Below are 19,717 nucleotides of genomic sequence, written 5' to 3'. Positions count from 1 at the left end.
GGACCAGCCCAGCTGTCCAGCAGGTCACACAATGAAGGAGGAAACTGATCACACGATATCCAGCTCCCAGCGTACTCTCCCCACACCATCAATGACTCTTCCTTTGGCTAGTAGTGAAGTCTTGAATCTCTCAACAGTTAGGGCGTGGGTCTATGAATCTCTTCTTCAGAAGGCTCTCCAGCCCCTCTGAATAGTGTAATAGTTCATCTTCATTGTCAGCTTGATGATGAGACATGTCTTGGCACACTCATAAGGATGCTATCAGAGAAAACCTGAGGCGGGAAGACCCATCCTAATTGTGCCTAGAATTATCCTGTGGCCGGGGTCCTAGCCTGAGTACAAAGGAGAAGGTAAGCTGAGCTCCACCATTCATCTCTCTTACTGTTTTCTGTCTGGGAGCGGCTGCCTCACACCCCACAACCATGCCTTTCCCTCTGTAATGGAGAATGCATCCTCAAACTCTGAGCCCAGATATAACCTTCATCCCCCGAGCTACCTTCTCAGCAGGCAGTTTGTCACAGCAGTGAGGGAAGAAGCCAAGATAGTAGGCAAGCAGTCCATTTCCCCTTCGGAGACAGTCTAAGCCCAGGAATGCTGTGGTGCTGAGATCTCGCTATTGAATCCATCCATACCATGAGCCCATGCTTAGTCTTCCAGGTCCCCAGGGACCTCAACACAGGGTCTGCTACATCATTTATGAAGGAGCTGGAGACTTTAGAGCCTCCTCCAATAGAGGAGACATCTAGGAGGTTCTCACGTTGCTGTGTATGAGTTCCCTCCTCTTCACGTTTGTCTTAGAGGAGAGAAAGCCCCAGCTCTCTCCTTTTGCTTTAGACTATTTAAATTTTAAGATTTATTTTTGTGTCTGTGTGTTCATCTGTGTGAGGGTATGTGAATGTGAGTATAGATAGCTGTGGAGGTCAGAAGAGGGCGCTAGATCCTCTGGAGCTATAGGTAGTTGTGAACCACTGGATATGGTTGCTGAAAACTGAGCTTATATCCTCTGGAAGAGCAGGGAGCATTCTTAACCACTGAGCCAGCTCTCCAGCCCTGTGCCTGGGCCTCTTACGAGTAGGACTGGATGGAAGGTCTGTGTGATACCAGATGAGTGTACTTATGCAGCCTGCCTGAAGATCTGAGGGAATGGAACAGAAAGTAGAGCTGATTTGAAACTGAATAGTCACTTTCAGCCTCTGGTCATCACTTGTCAGAGTCAAATGGTGACATTCTCTGCACAGCATATGTTCTACTTGGACCAGTCTCTGCTAGAAGTGTCCCCTACTACCTGTGCTGCATAGAAGTCTAGTTCCTGAATGATCCCCAAGTCTCTGGGTTCGTTCCTGTTGGGGTATAATAAGTAGGAACACTTAAGTGTGGTGAAATCCAGATACATTTTTTTTAATAGAGTATCATGTAGTCCAGGCTGGCCCCAAGCTCATTATTGTATAGTTAAGGATGCCCTTGAACATCTGATCCTTCTAACTCTACCTTCTCAGTTTGTGGGATGCTGGGGACCAAACCCAGGACTTTGCACTTGCTAGGCAAACACTCTACCAACTGAGTTAAATTGCCAACTAGAATCCCTGATACTTAATCTGAACACACAGATATGAAATTCCAAAGGTACAACTCAGCTTGAGGGAAATTCTAATAAGATAATACTTAGACATGCACAAATATAAAAATCCCATAGACACTCTGTCAAGATAAACACAGGGCAAGCTGAAGATGCCCAGTCAGCCCTTAAACGGCTTGCCCCTCACTCTGGATCCTTGAGGACAGTCAAGGTGAATCTCATGACGTCATCATTCCTGACACCTCACTCAGTTTCTCCTAGGAGAAGTGTCCCAATCACCAGTTGTCACAGAGGATCTGAGAGCTGAGTTGCCTCACAGTTCCCTGATACCCTAGTGCCTGCTCCAAGTCTGATCAATGACAGTTGGGCTTAGTGGGATGAGGCTAATTCCCTGGACATGATGGTTCAGGATGGGACTTCAGAGAGACTGGGGCTCGTTTTGGTGATGGGTGGAACTAGACGGAGATGGCAAGCAGGGTGATATGGAGGTAGGCTCTACTTCCACAATGGCCCCAGACAGTAAATGATTTCCTTTAAAGCCACCCATAGAGTGGGTGACAGCATGAACCCTTGGGAGTCTCTGCACAGTGCTTAATCAGGACGGGCTACAAATGGGATCATGGACTCTGGCTTGGAAAGCTGCTAGGTGGGAGAGGGAAGCGTAGCCAGGAGGGGGGTCAGTTCCTCCTTGCCTTCAAGATCGCTGGTAATGTCTGGTCCTGAACCAGTGAAAACAATCCCTCCAATCATACCCATCCATCCTCACTGGCTGAGAGGAGGCTCATGGAGCCCTGTGGGGAAAGGCTGCTGAAGGATACCGCGCCTTCTAGATGGCACAACAATATGGTGTCATGTCCCCTGTAAGAGCAATGGTGGCTTGGACACAGGTTCTGTAAATGCTAGATCCAGAGATCAAAGTATCATGTTGCCCGTGGGCCACACCTGTCCCCTACTTCACGGGGGCCACTGGAGCCTCCGCAGCCCAGGGTGACTTGCCTGCATGGCTCATCCCCAAGCCCCCTCCCTCCGCATTTGGATTCATTTCATCTGTGGAAGCCGTGGGTAAAACGAATCCGGCACTTCCTAAGCCATTCTCTTTATTGCAACAGATGGGCTGCTTATGTCTTTAACAAGACAAAATGCAAGAGAGAGTAAGGTTTTCTCGGAGCAGCGTGGAGGGGACAGCATGCACGGAGCCATTTACTAACCATTCACCTGCAGGACGTGGGTCTGGAACAGCTGCTCGTGGCCCAAGGCGTGGCAGGTGTAGTTGCCCATGTGGATTGTGGTCACCTTGGTGATGTAAAGGGAGTCATCCTCTCCGAAGTCCTGTGGGCAAAGAATGATGATGAGCAGACTGGACAGCTGGTGAGCGAGTTTCCCAGGAAAAACATCACCCTCCCTGGTGCCTCCTCCTTCCTGACCTCCCCTACTCTGCAATCAAATTCCCTCCAGCTCCCGGGGATGCTGGCTTCTTTCACAGGACGCGTGTTCACCTGGCAGAAGGCTCGATTCCGGAGGGATGATCTTATTGAGAGCAAAGGGTGAAAACTCTCTTAAAGGGCTAGATGGTGAATATTTCAGCCTCCAGAGTCTTCTGGTTTTTGTTAGCTCCTTGGCTCTGCCAGAATAGCCTGACAATAGCCAGTTTGATATGCATTTGAATGAGTGTGGTTGTGTTTGGTGGAATCAGATCTCCAAGTGAGTATGGGCAAAATGCTGCGGGGGCCTGACCCACTAGCTTATGGAGGACCAAGGCAGCTTATAGGATCGCGGAGTAGCCTACCTAGACTGGCCACCCCTCCTCAGTCCAACCTGGCTGTCTGCTTCTTGTCAATCTTCAGGAGGGTGGGGTGAGGACCTAGGGAATGGTGCTGGGGTTTCCAAGGAAGAGTCCCTCTTGGTATAGGATCGTAGTCATCCAAGGAAAGAGAGACAGAATGAATGGGAATATGCGACAAACCAAAACAAGGCAGGGACATCAGAGAGACAGAAGAGCCTTTCCCAGGATTTCTACAGGAAGTAACCCAGTCGGTCTCGGCTCAGTGGTCCTTGCAGCCTCCTGGGATGGCTCCTCCTGGGTCAGAGTATATGGAGGGGTCCAATGAACACAGGGCACTAGCATCTCTCTGGTCAGCTGTATTCTTTCTTGCAGAGTTGTTCATGAAGCTGGGTCCTTCCAGGCACCAGCCGCTGACAAGTTAGGGCTCATGATTTCTTTGTTATGGAAATCCCTCAGTAGGTTTGGCTTTAGCTACCAGGCATCTCCAGGGATGTGGGACTTGGCACTGTTGAGACCTTGAAGGCCTCAGCTTAAGGGTAAGAAAAAGGGGCTGCCCAGGGGTTATACATTGGAGACATGAAGAGCTTCCTTTGTCTGCAGTGGTACTGTGGTGGCCACCAGCTACCATGCACAAGATGTCTGAGCTGCTCTGGGGGTGGGGTGGGGGGGTCACTCCTTAACGCACTGCTTCTGTCCAGGCAGCAATGACTCTCTCCCCTGCTCATACCCCCAGGACCTGATCACAACCACAGGAGTCCCTTTAAAGATGTTTGGTGGGGGTCTGGGTAGAGTGTTTGCCTAGCATGTGCAGAGCCTGAGGTTGGTGCCTAGAGCACACACAGGTGTGATGGTACACACCTGTAATCCCAACAGGCCAGAGGTGGAGGCGGGAGGATCAGGCTCAAGGCCATCGTCATCTATATGGTGCATTCGAGGCCAGTCTGGGGTACATGAGCTCATATTTCAGAGGGGAACAACAACAACAAAAAGATGCTTTTGGGTTAACTTAGCGCAAATGAAGGATGAGAGAAAGGTACAAGGCAGTGTCAGGAAGGTTGATAGTGAACATGGCGCCTGCTTTCAATATTAGTAAAAAAAAACAAACAACAACCACAAGACAGACAGACAAATAAAAAATGGCCCACCATGCTCTCCTCTTGAAGAAGGTTCTGTAACCCTGCACGCTGACTGTAAAACATCTCGTTGCTTAAAAGAGTACATCCCTACCATTCCGTGGAAGTCTCAGTAATAAATGAACACAGCAGATAGCCGACTTACCCTGTGTTCTAATAGAGCCATCAGGGCTCACACCTGAGTTGCTGATGAAAAATTAATGGCTGGTCAATGCTGGGATGACATGTTCTGTCTCAGCTGTGTCCTGAGTCAGAAAATGTGTTGAGAAAAATATGTTTCTCTTGGAGTCCAGTGGTGGGATGGCAGGCCTCTGAAATATGTCCGGGAGGCAGGAGTAAGTCCCTCCCCCCGTGTGTGTGTGTTGGGGGACTTGTAGCTCATGCTTATGGGGATGCTAATAGGGAGGGAAACCCAGTGCTCCACATGGTCAGATCCAGGCGGACTGCATCCCAAAGTGCAGAACCAGCGCTGCTTATTGGGAGGCTGGTGTGAGGTCTTTTGAATTTTTCTTCACTCTTCACACCATAGCCCTGTTAGAGTCCTTGAAGGTAACCTCAGACTCCTGTGGCCCCTCCCTCTTGTCCCCACCATCTCAGCATCGCTAATCACCTGGGTCACAGCACAGATGAGGTGGCTGTGCAAAGTCAAACTCCCAGGGGAGTCACCTGAGAGTGGTACCCCATTAGCATCAGCACACAGAGTTCAAGAGGTTACGTGTGTCGGAACCTAACTTGTGCTAGTCCTTCCTGAAGGCCACTGTTCTATATCTAGAGATTCTCAACACACCAGGGGAGAAAATTGTCAAAAAAAAAAAAATGGTGTCTCTGCAGACTTTGTTCTTGTCAACTCCTTGAAGCGGGCAGCATAGTAACGGTCTGTGTAGCATCTATATCATGTGACATATGCACATTATGTAGAGATGGTTTAGGGGAGGGGATGCATGAGCATGCAAATGCTATGCCATTTTATACAAAGGGCTTGAACAGCTCCTGGGTTTACATCACTTTGTTTTATTCTCTGGGGGGAAAAAAACAAACATAAGACAGACACTCAGTCCCACGGGGTGAGTCGGTAGGTTCTATTTGAAAATATTTGATTTATTTTACCCTCTTTATCAGGACACCCTGAATCTAGCCACCATGGTCTTATCTGGGGAGTAGCGACCTTTGTACCCCTGCAGCCTGCTCACCCACATAGCTTCCCACAGAACAGGCTTTTTCAAGCAAACGCCAGGTGGCGCCCATCCTCACCTGGACCTGGCCGAGAGTGGCCGCACTGCCCCAGCCCCTGTTAGCTCTTTCCACTCTTTCCCCTCCCTGTGCCCAGCCCTGATTCCCGCTGCTTCCCAGAACTTTTTACTCGCGGTTCCTCCTCCTTGGCGGCTGCTATCTATCTATCAGATTATCTATCTATCTATCTATCTATCTATCTATCTATCTATCTATCTATCTATCTATCTCCTTCAAGGGTGCTCACGTCTCATCTGACCTCCACCCCAAGGCTTCATCCTCCCTCTCTTTGTGTTACTGAGTTCCTCATCTGTGAAACACTCTAGACTTGAGCTCCATGGGGGGCGGATGCTTGAACTCTGGTCAAGCTGTGTCCCTGGAGCTGAGCGCAGCACTTCACATTGGTGGTACTTGAGGGAGCAGTAAGCCACTGAGTGAGGTTTTCTTCAGGGATACAGTTCTGGTCTGGTTCTTTGGTATGAAAATCGGGGTGTCCCTCCTGCCTTCATAATTGATGAAGTATTGATTAGCCATGAAAGACCCAAACATGGGAGTGGATATAACAAAGTGGCTGGCAGAATGGCAAAGGGTTGGTCCCAAGTACTCATGTGTATGTGTGTTTGTGTGTGTGCAGGTGCATGTGCATTTATGTATGTATGTATGTATGTATGTATGTATGTATGTGCATGTCGGAGCAAGAGGTTAACACTGGTGCTACCCACTTTGATTTTTTTTTGAGATCTCTTCCTGTCTGCCTCTCCAGTGGTGGGGTTACAAAGCACACCACCACGCTTGCCTTTTTTCCCATGGGTTCCGGGGTTTGAACTTAGGTCCTCATCAACCTTAGGCACTCTGCTGACTGAGCCACCTACCCAGGTCTGGTCTCATTATTTCCACTTCCTGTCTATTTATTCCCTACCCTTTACTTTAGCTCTCTGAGAGATTCTATTCTTTTGCATCCTTCAGGATGAACGTAACGTTAGCTCGGGGCAGTAGCAGATAGAAATGTCCTTGTACAGAGTCCCCAAACTGTTGACTATACACCCCTGAAAGAGTCTTTTAACCTCTGCCTGCTTCTCTTGTCAAGAATAAGTCCTTGCTCCCTGTGGCAGAGCACACCCCTGGGGTAGTGAGCTCGTGGGAAGGGCTGCGCCAGCCTTGAGAGGACCTGAGAACCAGGCAGCTGCTTACAGCTTTCCTGGAGCACATCACCGCCTGTGGTGTCAGCGCAGGGAGAGCCCGCCTCTGTAATAAATAAAATAATCTCTCTAGGCTAAAACAATAGACATCATATAATTACAGCACGAAATGCATATTGTTTTCTGGATATGAATACTGGCTGCAGAAATCAAATTACCTCATTGGATGTGAGAGAATTACTTTAAACATTGATTTATAAGAAGCTGCATAAAACTAAGCCTGCAATCTTTTCTCCTCCGAATACTTCCTGAGATGTGTCTGAATACTGCTATCAATGCTTGATTGCATCTCTGTAATTGTTTTTTTATGGATAGCTTTTTCCCTCTGATACATAGAAATGTATTAGCAAAATCAAGGTTCCTTCCAGAAATAAACAGATGCCACATTAGACCATTCTTTGTATGGGTGCACATCCATTTTTTTGGGAAGGAGACAATTTTACTTAAAGACACGATGTTTGTCTATTAAAAAGCGATTTTCTAAGTATTTGCCCTTATTAAAGAAAGTGATTAGACGAGACTTCAGTACTAAACAGTAGCTAAGCAGGGAGGGAGGAGGGGGGTGCCTCCGCGGTGACACACGAGAGTCAGGAATGAGTAATGTCACAATGAGCCACCACGGCTGACTATTTGGTGACTCAGCATTAAACAGAAGGACTCCAGGTGACATTAAAGTTCAGCTTAACCATAGTGTCAAAGTTACAAGCTGAAGCTCAGCTTGGAGGCATTTATTCAGAACTTTCCAACTCTGCTCTTTCAGGAAGCATCTCTGAGGGGCTGGAGAGATGGCTCAGTGGTTAGGAGCACTGGCTGCTCTTCCAGGGAACCCGGGTGGTTCAAGTCCCAGCACCCACACGGCAGCTCCCCGACATCTCTAACTCCAGTTTCAGGTGATCTGACAATCTTTCGGTCTCCTGCATACACATGGTGCACGCATATCCATGCAGACAAAGTACGGACACACAAAACCAACAAAACAACCGAAGGAACACTCCTGGCTCTCTTTGGGTAAGAGGGTGTCAGCAGGAGTCCATGGCCTGATTCTAGCCCCTAAACTGTCACTCATCCTGATATCTTGCCTATACAGTCAGACAGTGTGGTCCTATACTGAGTGACAACTCACAGCCTGATGGTAGCCAATACTCAGAGACATTTGAATCACGTTTAGCATCCAGACCAAATGGGGTCCCCACACATGCGTTGGTAAACATACAGCATCCATACAAACACATGTATTGAGTATGAGTATTCACACACCCACCCACCCAAGCTGCCAGGTTTCTATAGCTGATCACTTATGTTGGGGGTTCTGTGCTGTCTTATTCTGCCAAGCTCCTCCTAGAACAGATGTGGCATTCTGCAGGGACCTGCCAACCCTGTCCTCTTGCTCCGGATCTTTTTATTAAGGATATTGCAGCACCATCCTGGGTGGCCACTGAAGCCCAAAAAGAGCAGCCATGCAGGTCTAGGCATCCTGGGCTGGGACTGTCTTGCCCACGTCAGGTTAAAGCTCAGTGGGGCTTGCTGATAATCCCAGCAATCAGAAGGTGGAAGGAGGCAGGAGGGCAACCTTAGCTACACTGGGGGACCAAGCCTAGCCTGAGCTACAGGACAGCCTGTTTCACAACAAACCAATCAACCCCCTCTAAACTGCACTCTGTCCCCTTCCACTATGGACTTGATCTGATATAAGAACTGTGTGTCTGTCTGGATGAGGGCTGCATCACGGTGGACAGTGGACAAGGCTGACACAAAGTGACAGACGACAGGTGGAGGCACACTGGGTGGGGCAGCTGCTCTGGTGGGGGGCTGGGACTGCAGGCTCTGGGGAGCATCCTTTGGAGGGCTGGGCTCCAACCTGCAGTGGCCAAGAGGGACCCTCCTGCACTGACTGAGTAGTAAGTCTGTGAGGGGTCCATAGGCTCTGCGCTCAGGATCTAGTTAGGCACTGAAGGCAGCACTAAGAGGGGAAAGAGGTTAGTTAGAGAAAGCTACCTAGAAAGCCAGCGCCAGAAGAGGCACTGGAGACAGTTGACCAACAAGTTGGCACACCACAGACCTGGGACCCATCCCCAGAGTGCCTTTTTTTCCCTTTTCTTTCCAATACAGGGTCTCACGTGGCACAGGTAGGCTTATGACTTGCTTGGGAGGCAAGAGAAGACTTTGAATTTCGGATCTTCCTGCCTCTACCACCTACATGCTAGGGTTACGGGCGTGTGTCACCACGCCCTGTTAGGCAGTGCTGGGGATGGAACCCAAGGATTGTGCATACAAGACAAGCACTCCATCCACTGACCAACGTTCCCAGCCCCTGGACCACTCTGGATAATACATCCATCGGTTTGAATGCAGCCAGGGATTAAAAAGGCAGGAGAGGTTTAGATATCACCAGGGTCTTCCACCCAAGCTGGAAAGAACTGGCCCCAGCTTCAAGTGCTGTGTTTTCCAAGAGTTTAAAACAAAATGTACCCAGGCATTTAATGAGATGATCTTAATGCAGAATGACAGCTACTGTCTGCGGTGCGGCAAACAGCTCTCCATGCTAATCAAACGCCTCTCATCACTCCACAATGGATTCATGACCAGTTCATACAAAGACAATAAAAATTAAATGAGTCATGAGCTCCTAAATCATTTTCTTTTTGGTCTCTTTAAAAAAAAAAAAAGAACTCACTTCCAAAGAAACATTTAGAGAGAGATGTGCATGCTTCATTAGAAATATTTGTTCTCCATTTCCCCCCATTTAGCCACGGGGGAAAGGGAGCCTTTTAACAGGCCCTTCAAACAATGGCACAGATACTTTCTTCTAGTGGGCTTTGTGCTGCTGCTTTTATCACTGTACTCTGCCTGCCAACATTTGAAAGCCCCAAATAGTGAGCTTCAGTTAAAAAAAAAAAAAAAGAAAGAAAAAGAAAAAAGAAAACCCACAGAAACCTCAAACCTACAACCAAATAAAGAGTGGCTTTTTCAAGTTATTTGGGATATGCCGAGTGTGTGGTAGGTCTTTAAAATCTTTTAAAAACACTTATTTTCTGTGCGCATGTGTGTATGCAGGCATGCGTTTATAGCAGAGACGTGGAGTATGCCAGGGTTCGTGGCAAGTGCTTCTAGTCACTGAGCCATTGCTGCCTCTTTCTCCTTCCCCTTCTTAAATTTTTTATTACATTTATTTGTATGTATGTATGTATGTATGTATGTATGTGTGTGCGCATACATGTATGTATGCACGTATGTGTGTGGTGGAGGTCAGAGGATAACTTGAGGGATTTGGTTCTCTCCTCTCCTATCAGTTGGGACTAGTGACCCACCATGCTTGGCAGCAAGCACTTTTCTTTCCCACGGAGTCATCTTACTGTCCTGCCCGCCCCCGTCTCCCCACCTCCATTTTAAACAGAAGAATATAAGAGAGAATGGGGATAGGGCTTAGTGGTACAGTGTTTGCTTGGCATGCACAAGGTGCTGGGTTTGTTCTTTGCTCACACACACACACACTCTCTCTCTCTCTCTCTCTCTCTCTCTCTCTCTCTCTCTCTCTCTCCCCCCCCCCCCCCCCCCCCCCCCCCCCCCCCCCCCCCCCCCCCCCCCCCCCTCCCCCCCCCCCCCCCCCCCCCCCCCCCCCCCCCCCCCCCCCCCCCCCCCCCGAAGGTCCTCAGTGGGGCCAGAAGGAAGTGGCTAATGTGCCAGCACCTTATACCTGACCTCATATCCAAGTGGGCACAGCTGTGGGACTTCAGGTGGCAGGCAGAGGCAGCCGCAGGGCACGGTAATGCCAGGCACTAAGTATTACTATGTCCTCTTATCAAGAAACCCCAGGAGTGCCACTGGGTGGCAGGCTGGCTGCGGGCCCCCAGAAAGTTCTTCCACACCTCTGACCCCACCCATTTTATGCAGTTGTGGGAAGGGATGTGGTTGCTTCCCAGCAGGGAAGAGACCAGCCCGGTACCTGCTACCCCAGGCAGGAGTAGCTGTAAATCTATAGGAAAAGAACCCAGCACCAACATTCAGTGATTCGGCTGATCTGCCATCATTTGTGGCTTCTGGGATGCTCTGACCCTGTTTCTGTCCCCTCCTTGGGCAGGTGCCATGACCCTTGGATGACAGGGAGAGCGAAGGAGTTGTGGTAGAGGACAAGTGATACTGTCAAGGCAATGGCACACAGTCTGGGTTTGGAGGTGTCCCTCACTCTGCTTTGATGGCTGCTGCAGAACCTGGAGTGGTTACAGAACCAGACGACGGTGGTTCAGAGTGGGTCTGCATGTTTGTACAGAAAGTGAGGCAGCATTCAACCTCCACCCCAGAATGCCCAGTGTGGGGCTGGGAGTAGCTTATATGTCTGTCTTTGACACAGGCCCTAGCTTAGACCCCAAAGCCTAGCGCTGGGCCTCTAGATGTGTGTGTGTGTGTGTGTGTGTGTGTGTGTGTGTGTGTGCGCGCGCGCTTGTGTGCATGCAGGAAGAGCTATCCAGGGAAAGGTGAGATATGGTTCTTCTTTGTGATGTGGTCCAGGCAAGGAAGCAAGATGCTTTCCTGGCTTCTGTACAGGACTCAAAAATCCCAGAGTCCATAGCGGCTTCTTCACCACTGAGCTGTGTGGCCTCAGGGTTGGGAGAGCCTTCAGAGCTTAGTCTGTCCCCTTTCTGATGGGACGCCTATAGTGGTAGACATCTTTCTGCTTCCTAAGAAAGAGTGGTGTCTGGGCAGAGCAGCCCCCTCCAGGATGAGCATGGGCTCTGGCTGCTCGGAGACACCTGGTACTGGCATTTCGTGAGTGACAGCACTTGCCTCTTACCCACATAGCCTTTGCCTCCTGGACAAAGCAGAGCCAGGGAGAGCTGACTGCTGACTTTTGGTGCCCACAGTGGGATGGCCTGTGGGGGCATCATGGCATAGGATGGAGACAACACCAGTGTGAACATACTCCTAAGGGCAGCCTGACTGAAGAAGGCAGCTTCTGGGTCAGTGACCCTGGCCATAGTTCTCCGAGGGCTGAGGTGAGTGGAGCCTAGGGTTGGATCCAAGACACACTGAGCACAATGGCTGCCTCAGTAAAGAAACCAATAGGTGGCCAGGAAGTAACTCAATTACAGGCTGCATGTTATTGGCTTCAGGGACCCTGGGTTGGAGTGGATTTCTCTTCAGCCATCGATTTCTCTTCAAGCTGACATAAGGAGGCACATTATAACTCAGGAGCCTCTGCAAGGGGCCCTGTGGCTAGCACCCTGCCCAGCTGTCTCTTCTGGGAGTGGGGACCTTCCTTGGGGTGGGGTGTTCTGCTGTTACAAGCTGGTGGGGGTGGAGCTGAAGCCCCTAGGAGGCTCAAGCAGTGTGAGCGGTGCCACAGCTATGTGGAGGGAGCTTTGGTCAGGAGCTGCTGTGGCCACTCTGAGTGTGCTCCAGGTCATCTTAGAGAGGGGGAAGGCTCAAGGGTAGCCGCGGACCTCCCCTTTGTTCTGGGGCCCATGTAACTCGGGACTCTTCTTGGAGACACGTTCAACTTTAGGTTGGGAGGGTCTCTGGCTCTGTTAACTGCCACATTTGACCACATTGCTTCCTGATCGAAACCCAGTAGTTCCCCCGAGTCCATGGGGAACAGCAAAGGCTGTTAACATTAATATCCAGAGAGCTTTGGGGTCTGTCCCCAACTGGGGCCCTTCCACTGCTCTCTCCTGCTTGTCCTCCTGCTTGTCCTGGTCACAGGCAGCCCCCACCAGGGCAGTTCCCTTCTGTAGCTCTTCCTGAAGGCGTTTGTGGACGTTTTGCCCCTCCCTGTGTTCTGGGGGCAGCATCTTTGCTCTGGGCCCCAGCATGGAGCGTTTGTGGCACTTAGTAAGCAAATCAATGCAGAAACGATGACTGGCAAGCCTTGGTGCCTCTGACGGAAGCCGTTGCTTTCTGTAGACCGCAGGCGGCTCCTCGCTTGCCTCAGGGCTAGAGGGGAACATTGGCTTTCTGATCAAATATTATTCTGATGCGCAAGGCATCTTTGATGTTTGCAAGTCAGAAAAGTTTAATTACATGTGTCATTAGGATGGCATTCTCTAATAGCTCTGTGACTGAATTCATTAACAGAATTCTTAACAGATAAGACAAGACAAATTAATATTTTGTTGCCCATGAAAGCGGCTCATTAAGAGGGTAGAGAAAATGTGATTAATATTTTCTTGCCAATCAAGATGTCTCTTACAAATGACAAAGAAAGGAGACCCACACCTTTTGGTGTTTTCTGATCTCCCTGCCCCGGGTTTGGAAGGCTGGTCTGATTCCCCGGTTGGAAGCCATGTTTGGGTACCAGGCATTAATTATAGCTCCGTTGATTATATTTCAGCACTCATGGTGGTGGGGTGAGGGGTGCTGAGATGGCTAAGAGGCTCTGGAAACTCTAAGAATCTCAGATCTTTACCCCTCCTGGCTGTTTTCTCCTGACCAATTCTTGCTTATAAATGCCCGGGGCCTTCTGAGGACCCAGCTATTGCCCTCTTTGGCCTGACTAACTCCTGGAAGTGACCTCCTCAATGTCCTGGAGGGTGGAAATGCTGGGCAAACCCTCTGGATGTCCCACACTGAGCTGGGTGTCTCCCACACGTGGTCAGCTTAATATTAATGATTTTAGATATTAGTCTCAAATCCCAGCACAAATGGTTGAAGTGCCTATTCCACATATCAAACTGACCACTGGCCACTAGGTTCTCCCAGCTTCCCTCAGTCCCTACCTGTTACAGGGTTCTCTTGGCTGGTGTGCCCCACCCCCTACCCTAAACTTCTCCAGCCCAGGGACAAGGCATATCTTCCCCCAGCTGCCTTTCCCAATATAATCAACCATTTGGCTACCCGTCCTCTTTGGGCTTCCTGGCTGCTCTCTCCCCTCTTCTCCTAGCCCCTCCTCACATGGCTCAGGGTCATATTCACTCTGGACTCTCCCAGATGTCTCTGCCTCTGACTATCTTTTCCCTTTTATCTACAATAAACTTTCTCCTTCACCATACCTAGGAGCAGCCATGTCCTTTCCTTTTTTCATTCAGTAATAATAATGAATAATAATAATGAAGATGATAATGGCATTCATAGACTAGTCTATGCCAAGAATGTTGCACACATCTCTTCACTGTAAGTCTATAAGGCAAGTGTTCTCTCTCTCATTTAGCCCATCCCATAGATGAAGAAAATTTAGACTTTCAACAGTCAAGGGTCCTTTCTAAGGTTTCTCAACTAAGTGGTAGAGCTGAGACTTGAACCTAGGACCCTCTGAACCTACAGCCTATGTTCTTCATCAGCAGGTGTTGCTCCCTCTCCCTGACGTGGAGGAGGCAGGCATGGGCATTGCATGTGTGTGTTTGCATGCAGTGAGGACCCCTGTGGAGGAGGTGCTGCCCTGCACCTGTATCTGGGGCTTCTGAGCAGCACAGACCTGACCCCGCCTGTTTGCCGGCTACTGGCTCATCCATGAGCAAGTGTTTCCGGGGAGGTAACGAGGGGCCATTAATCTCTGGTTGCACCCACAATTATCCAAATTGCTAACCTGATTTGAAAAGGAGAAATGCAATCGAGTTGGTGCTGGGAGGCATGTTTGAGTAATTTAATTAACGGATGGCAAGTGCATGAAGGAGAGTGTGCTTCTGCTTTTATTTCGGATGTGTTTAAATGGAACACCAAGTAATGCTGGGGAGGTTAGTCAGTCACAGTGGCCCTGGCCTAGCGAGGAGCCAGTCACAGCAGCCAAAGGCATGTGCACATGGATGCCAATTACAAGAGGCTCTGCATCCACAACCCCACATACACACGCTCACACTCCACACACACATGTACACACATAAATACATATACACACTCAACCTTAACACACACACTAGACACTGAACTTTCTTGCTATGGTCTTGGCAAGGCCTGGCCATCTCAGGTCTAGAGGGTGAAGGAATCTGCTCAAGAGGTGTCTGTCAGGCACCCACCAGGGCAGTGCCTCACTGACATTCAGAGATGGATTGGGAGGATGCTGGCTGTCCATACCACAAGGGGGAAATCTCTGGGAAACAACCCTGCCTTGTGTGACAAGAGGACATTCCTCAGCAGATCTCCCAGGTTAGACGTTGCAGAGTGGTCACTTTTCCTAGCTGTTTCTCCTGTGACCTGTAGGCTTCACTCCAAGGGGCCTAGAGTCTTGAACCTCCACTGTAATGGTGCCTGTAGTTTGGGCTGGACTACTTATACCACAATAGTCTCAGCCCTGGCAGCAGCTTCAGATCATGGGTTTAGCTGCTGTCTTGAGGCTGCAGCATGGCTGCCCATGGTCCCTGCTTCTGCTTGCATGCTCCTAGGGATGATGGGACTCAATCTACTATGAGGCAGGCTCAGTGCCACAGCCGTGTCCTATCTAAGGAGCTCAGATCGGTCTCCTGTGTGGTCACATGGATCATCACCCTCCACCTCACCTGGTCTCTACCTCCTTACAGATGGTCAGGATTTGACCATTCATCCCAAGAATCTTCTCTGATGCAGGCATCTCATTGCGGGCCTAACTGTTCTGTCTGGAGCCAAGGACACCAGGACAGTCTCCTCTGCTTGAAAACTCTGTTCCTGTTATTTTAACCCCAGGACCCACAGTGCTCCAGTATCTCACCAACATGGGTGGCATTGCTGACTTCTCCCAGAGGTGTCTGGGCAATCATGTCTACCCTATGCCAAAGCTAGACCAATTGGTATACTTGAAATAGTCCATGTCTTATTGCAGTTCGGTGGAAGGGAGGGGGCAGCCCAGGTTGCTTTCTTAGAGATGAATTTACCAGGGATCAGCAGGCCAAGGGATTAACCAAAATCCCAAAGCTGTCAGGTTCCTCGGGGTACAGAAGTATCCCCTGTTGGTCACGTGAGGCTGTGTGAAGTCACCCACCTACTCTCTTCTGAGTAGATGAGGCATGTGTGTGTGGTGTTGGGTGTGTGGGCTTGTGTGTACAGAAGCTCTCATGGTTGGCATCAGTTTGTAAACGCCCTTTGGACACTGTGATTGGTTTCATGCTAAGCCAGGACCACTTGTGACTGAATAACCTCTGTGTCTATCTTTGGAGGGAGGTGGCTTGAAATTCTTTGAATCTTCATCTCTTTACCCAAGAAAGAAGATCCTTAAAGCAAGCCTCCTCTGCCTTCCTCGGCCCCCTTCTACCTCCTTACCTGTCACTTATCCTCCACCCGGCCAGTCATTTTGCTCATTTTGCCTTCTGCAGGGACAACCCATCTGCCCATACTCTCCCTAGCTACAGAGCTCCTGGCCAGCTTTTCTCTCAGCCTGGCTGTGCTCTCTGACAGCTTGTGGCCCATCCCTGCATCATCCCTGTGAGGGATGAGACTGGGCACACACAGCCTGGTCCTTTCCAGATCCCAGGCTTAGCTTTGCTAAAACAGGGTCCTGGCCAGGTGCCACCTGGCCTGGTCATGTGCCTTCTGGTCGGTAACCCCTCTCCTTTGACCGGACATAACTATCAGGCTGATGACTATCACCCATCTTGCCCTCTGTACAGGCATGGACTTGGATCCTCTAAAGCTGTCAGGATGAGTGTGGACCTGTTAAAGGGAAGCCCTCTGCCACGCTGCCACACGGTGTCCTGCATGCTGGCATTCCCAGGATACCTTGCATTCAGAATGAGTACCGGGTGACTTACATTGATGTCTTCCAGGCCCAGGAAGCTCAGAGTGAGCCCATTGCGCTTCCAGATGATTGGTGGCCTCAGGTCTCCACGAATAGCGCAGGTCAGCACTGTGCTCAGCCCCACGGTCACTGTGGTCACACTGACCTCATCTTCAGGGGCGAGGCTCAGCTGAATCACCTCTGCAGAGGGAGAGGAGAGAGCCGTCAGAAGCGGACTCAGGGGCCAGATCTCAGCTCTCGGTGAACAGACATGGGTTCACTCGAGGGCAGGGCCAAGGGGGGGGGGCTTTGGGCCCCCAGAAATGCTTTATAACACCAACTAAATGCACAGGTAGACACCTTTGCTGGGTAATGGGTTACCGTGGTGTCGAGTGTCTGAAAGGCTCTCTGGGTCAAAACCAGTCAGGAGGAGCCACGGCTAAGGTGAGGGAAAACATTGGACCATGGCTTTGGGAGTGGAGTTGAGAGCCCCAGTAGTCAGGGCCCATGAGCCCCACCCAGCAGAGCGACCATGGAGCCAGCTGTGGGGTATGCTGCTTGGAGCGCTCTGGTTAATAAAGCTGGAACTTGCTGAGAGCGGTCAAGGTCCGCTGGTGAGCCGACAGGTATGCCGTCCATCTGGGGGTAGCTTAAAGGTTGAGCTGTCTGTGGTCTGGAGCGGGAACTGGCTGACCTTTGAAGGTCTGTCTCTGTCTGAAGATGCACTGAGCTTGGATTTGGATTTCCGCTCTGTGACCATGCACTGTGGCCTTTCATTAGTAGTAGAATTTTTTTTTTTGAAGTATACTTCAGGCTGGCCAAGTTATGAATCCTTGCCATTTTCACTTGCTAACCGGCACGGAGACTGGTCATTCTTTAGGCAAACATACCAGGATCTAAAATATTTTTGCACCACCCTTCCAGGCTCCCTGAAATCCTCATGATTTATGAAAAATTAATCAAACCCAGGCTGTTCAGTGCAAACATGGGAATGGGCTGGAGTGGAGGGGAGTGGGATGGGTGGCCCCCTGCTCTTCCTCTATATCCACTCAGGGGCTGGGGAGGCGGGTTGGCTTCAGGTGCGGGTGTGTCTGTGTGTAGTCTAAGGTGCTGTGGAAACTGCACGGTGCTATGCTATCTTACTATGCCATTGTATTGGGCATAGGTGGTCCTGATGGGTGTGTCTTCCAAAGAGTCTGAAACAAAGCATCCAGCTGGGAGCTGAGCTCCATGGGATGCTGGGATTCTGGGATGCTGGGAGCTGGGAGCTAAGCTCCACAGGATGCTGGGAGCTGAGCTCCTTGGGATGCTGCAATGCTGGAAGCTGGAGTGGCCACCGCCAGGGTGTGGGGGAGGGGAAACAGGAGCCTAGAGAGGTGCAGGTGCATCGCTGCAGGGTGTGAGTTGGAAACATGTGCCTTAGGTCAGATCTGCAGCAGCCGAGACCCTTTCTTGCCATGTAGTGGCCCTGCCCCGGGCTTGTGACGATGAACAAGCTGTACGTGAGGCATTTCCTCAGTGCTCGTTGGATGGATAGATGAACAATAGAGAAAATGAAAATAAAGGAGCCCACGAGCCAAGAGGCCGGTGGGGAGGGGCAGTCACACAGAGGAAAAATGTGACTCGCGCGAAGGAGCCAGCGTGAGGAAAGATAAGCACCGGGTGATGGATGTGGACACGGCTGGTGCAATATTTCATAAACATTATAGCGGTGCATTTCAAGTTCCCTCTTAAATCACGGTCGGCCTGCTGCCCTCCCACCTCTGGGCCAGGACTGTTATTGCTCAGGGCGGGAAGAAGAGGTGCGGACTGTGGAGCAAGACCAAGAACCAGGTTTTGGAGACTCAGAGGAAGGGGAGGAGGGTATGTTGTGTCGCGGCCACCCTCGTCCAGCAAGGAAAAACGCAACACCCGGAGCTCTTCTTGCAGCAGTTTTCAGGACTTTATTTACAGTAATTTATCTCCTCCTTCTCTTTCTCTCTCTTTTCTTCCTCTCTCCTCTCTCCTCGGGCAAACCTCTCCAAGCCCTTAAGTAGGCATGGGCTGCCAACCCCGAACTGCCAGGTGGGCACTGTCCATAGGTTCACCCATATGCAGGCAGCTGATAATCATTGCGTCATCATAGCATAGGTCAGGCCTTAGCCATCTCAGGAGTTGATTATACATCTCCATCAGGTGTGACACCATGCAGCTCGCTACAATGTTGGGAGGGTGTGTGTGAGGGAGAGGGTGAGGGAGAGAGGGACAGAGAGAATTTGCTGAAATTGTTTAGTTCTCACTGAACTTCGGGGCTCTCTATTGGATAAAGGGGCTCCTCCTCATTGAATGACCACTGTGCTCTGGAAGCAACACCCCTCTTGCCCCAGGGACGGTGGGAATAAGAAGGGAGCCTCTCAGGTGTGTAGAGGGAAGGATCCCAAGGGGCTCTGAAAGATGTTGTACCCTGCCCACATCCTGTGAGTCAGATCAGAGCCTGAAGAGGTGCTAGTGGTGGGGACAGGCTGGGCGAGGCTTGGGTGGGTGACAGGGCTGACCAGAGTAGCCTGGAGGTCCTGCTGGGTGGAACTAGGCAGCGGAGAGAGGCAGCCAGTCTGGAGGGCAGCTGGGATGCAGATACACAGGGCATCTCTGTTCATACCCAGAACATTCATGCCTATGGACTGTGGAATCACCAGTGTGGACCAGGCTTCCCAATGGAGGGGATGCCCGGTTGCCACTTTCTCAGTGTCCCGGGAGAAGTGAGGCTAGGCACAAAAGGGATCATCACTTTCTCTGCATCTGACTTCCATCAAGACCAGAAAGACAGGGCAAAGCAATCAGCTTGGAGTGGTCCTTGCAGAAGACAGGGCTTCCCCTGGGCTCGAGAGCTCTGGTTCTCTGCTGTGATTTCCCTAGCTACCCGAATCACAACCCTAGGTGATTAGCACACAGTGCCTTTTCTCTGCTTGGGCTGCTGCAGACTCCTGTGAGCACAGAAGCATCCTAGAAGCTTCTGTGGGGCTTGGGGACCCCTGCCTTCCAAGATAGGAGGGGCCTGGGAATCTGACAGCGCAAAGTAGAGGATGAGAGACAGGCGATTTGATGGATTAGAGTTCTGGGCTGCAAGTACTAGCTTTCATGTAGGCTAGGGTACCAACATGAGCTGCAGGAGCCCCTCCTCCATGGGACCCCCAAGGTCACAAT

At 50.5% G+C, this 19,717-nt stretch overlaps 1 protein-coding gene across 1 annotated transcript in view; it reads right to left on the bottom strand.

Moving 5' to 3' along the window:
- Nucleotides 1–19,717, bottom strand: part of Fstl4 (follistatin like 4) — a 430,956-nt gene that overhangs the window by 37,695 nt on the left and 373,544 nt on the right. Inside the window, exons 7-8 of the mRNA XM_050157785.1 lie at nucleotides 16,569–16,735; nucleotides 2,785–2,905 (exon numbers count right to left, since the gene is read on the bottom strand). Coding sequence (XP_050013742.1) covers nucleotides 2,785–2,905; nucleotides 16,569–16,735 — 288 coding nt within the window. The remainder of the gene's footprint in view (nucleotides 1–2,784; nucleotides 2,906–16,568; nucleotides 16,736–19,717) is intronic.

The sequence above is a fragment of the Alexandromys fortis genome, unplaced genomic scaffold, assembly GCF_014885135.2.
Source record: "Alexandromys fortis isolate MF-2015 unplaced genomic scaffold, M_Fortis_MF-2015_v1.1 scaffold_103, whole genome shotgun sequence".
Classification (NCBI taxonomy): domain Eukaryota; kingdom Metazoa; phylum Chordata; class Mammalia; order Rodentia; family Cricetidae; genus Alexandromys; species Alexandromys fortis.
This window is presented reverse-complemented; position numbering and strand designations above follow the sequence as displayed.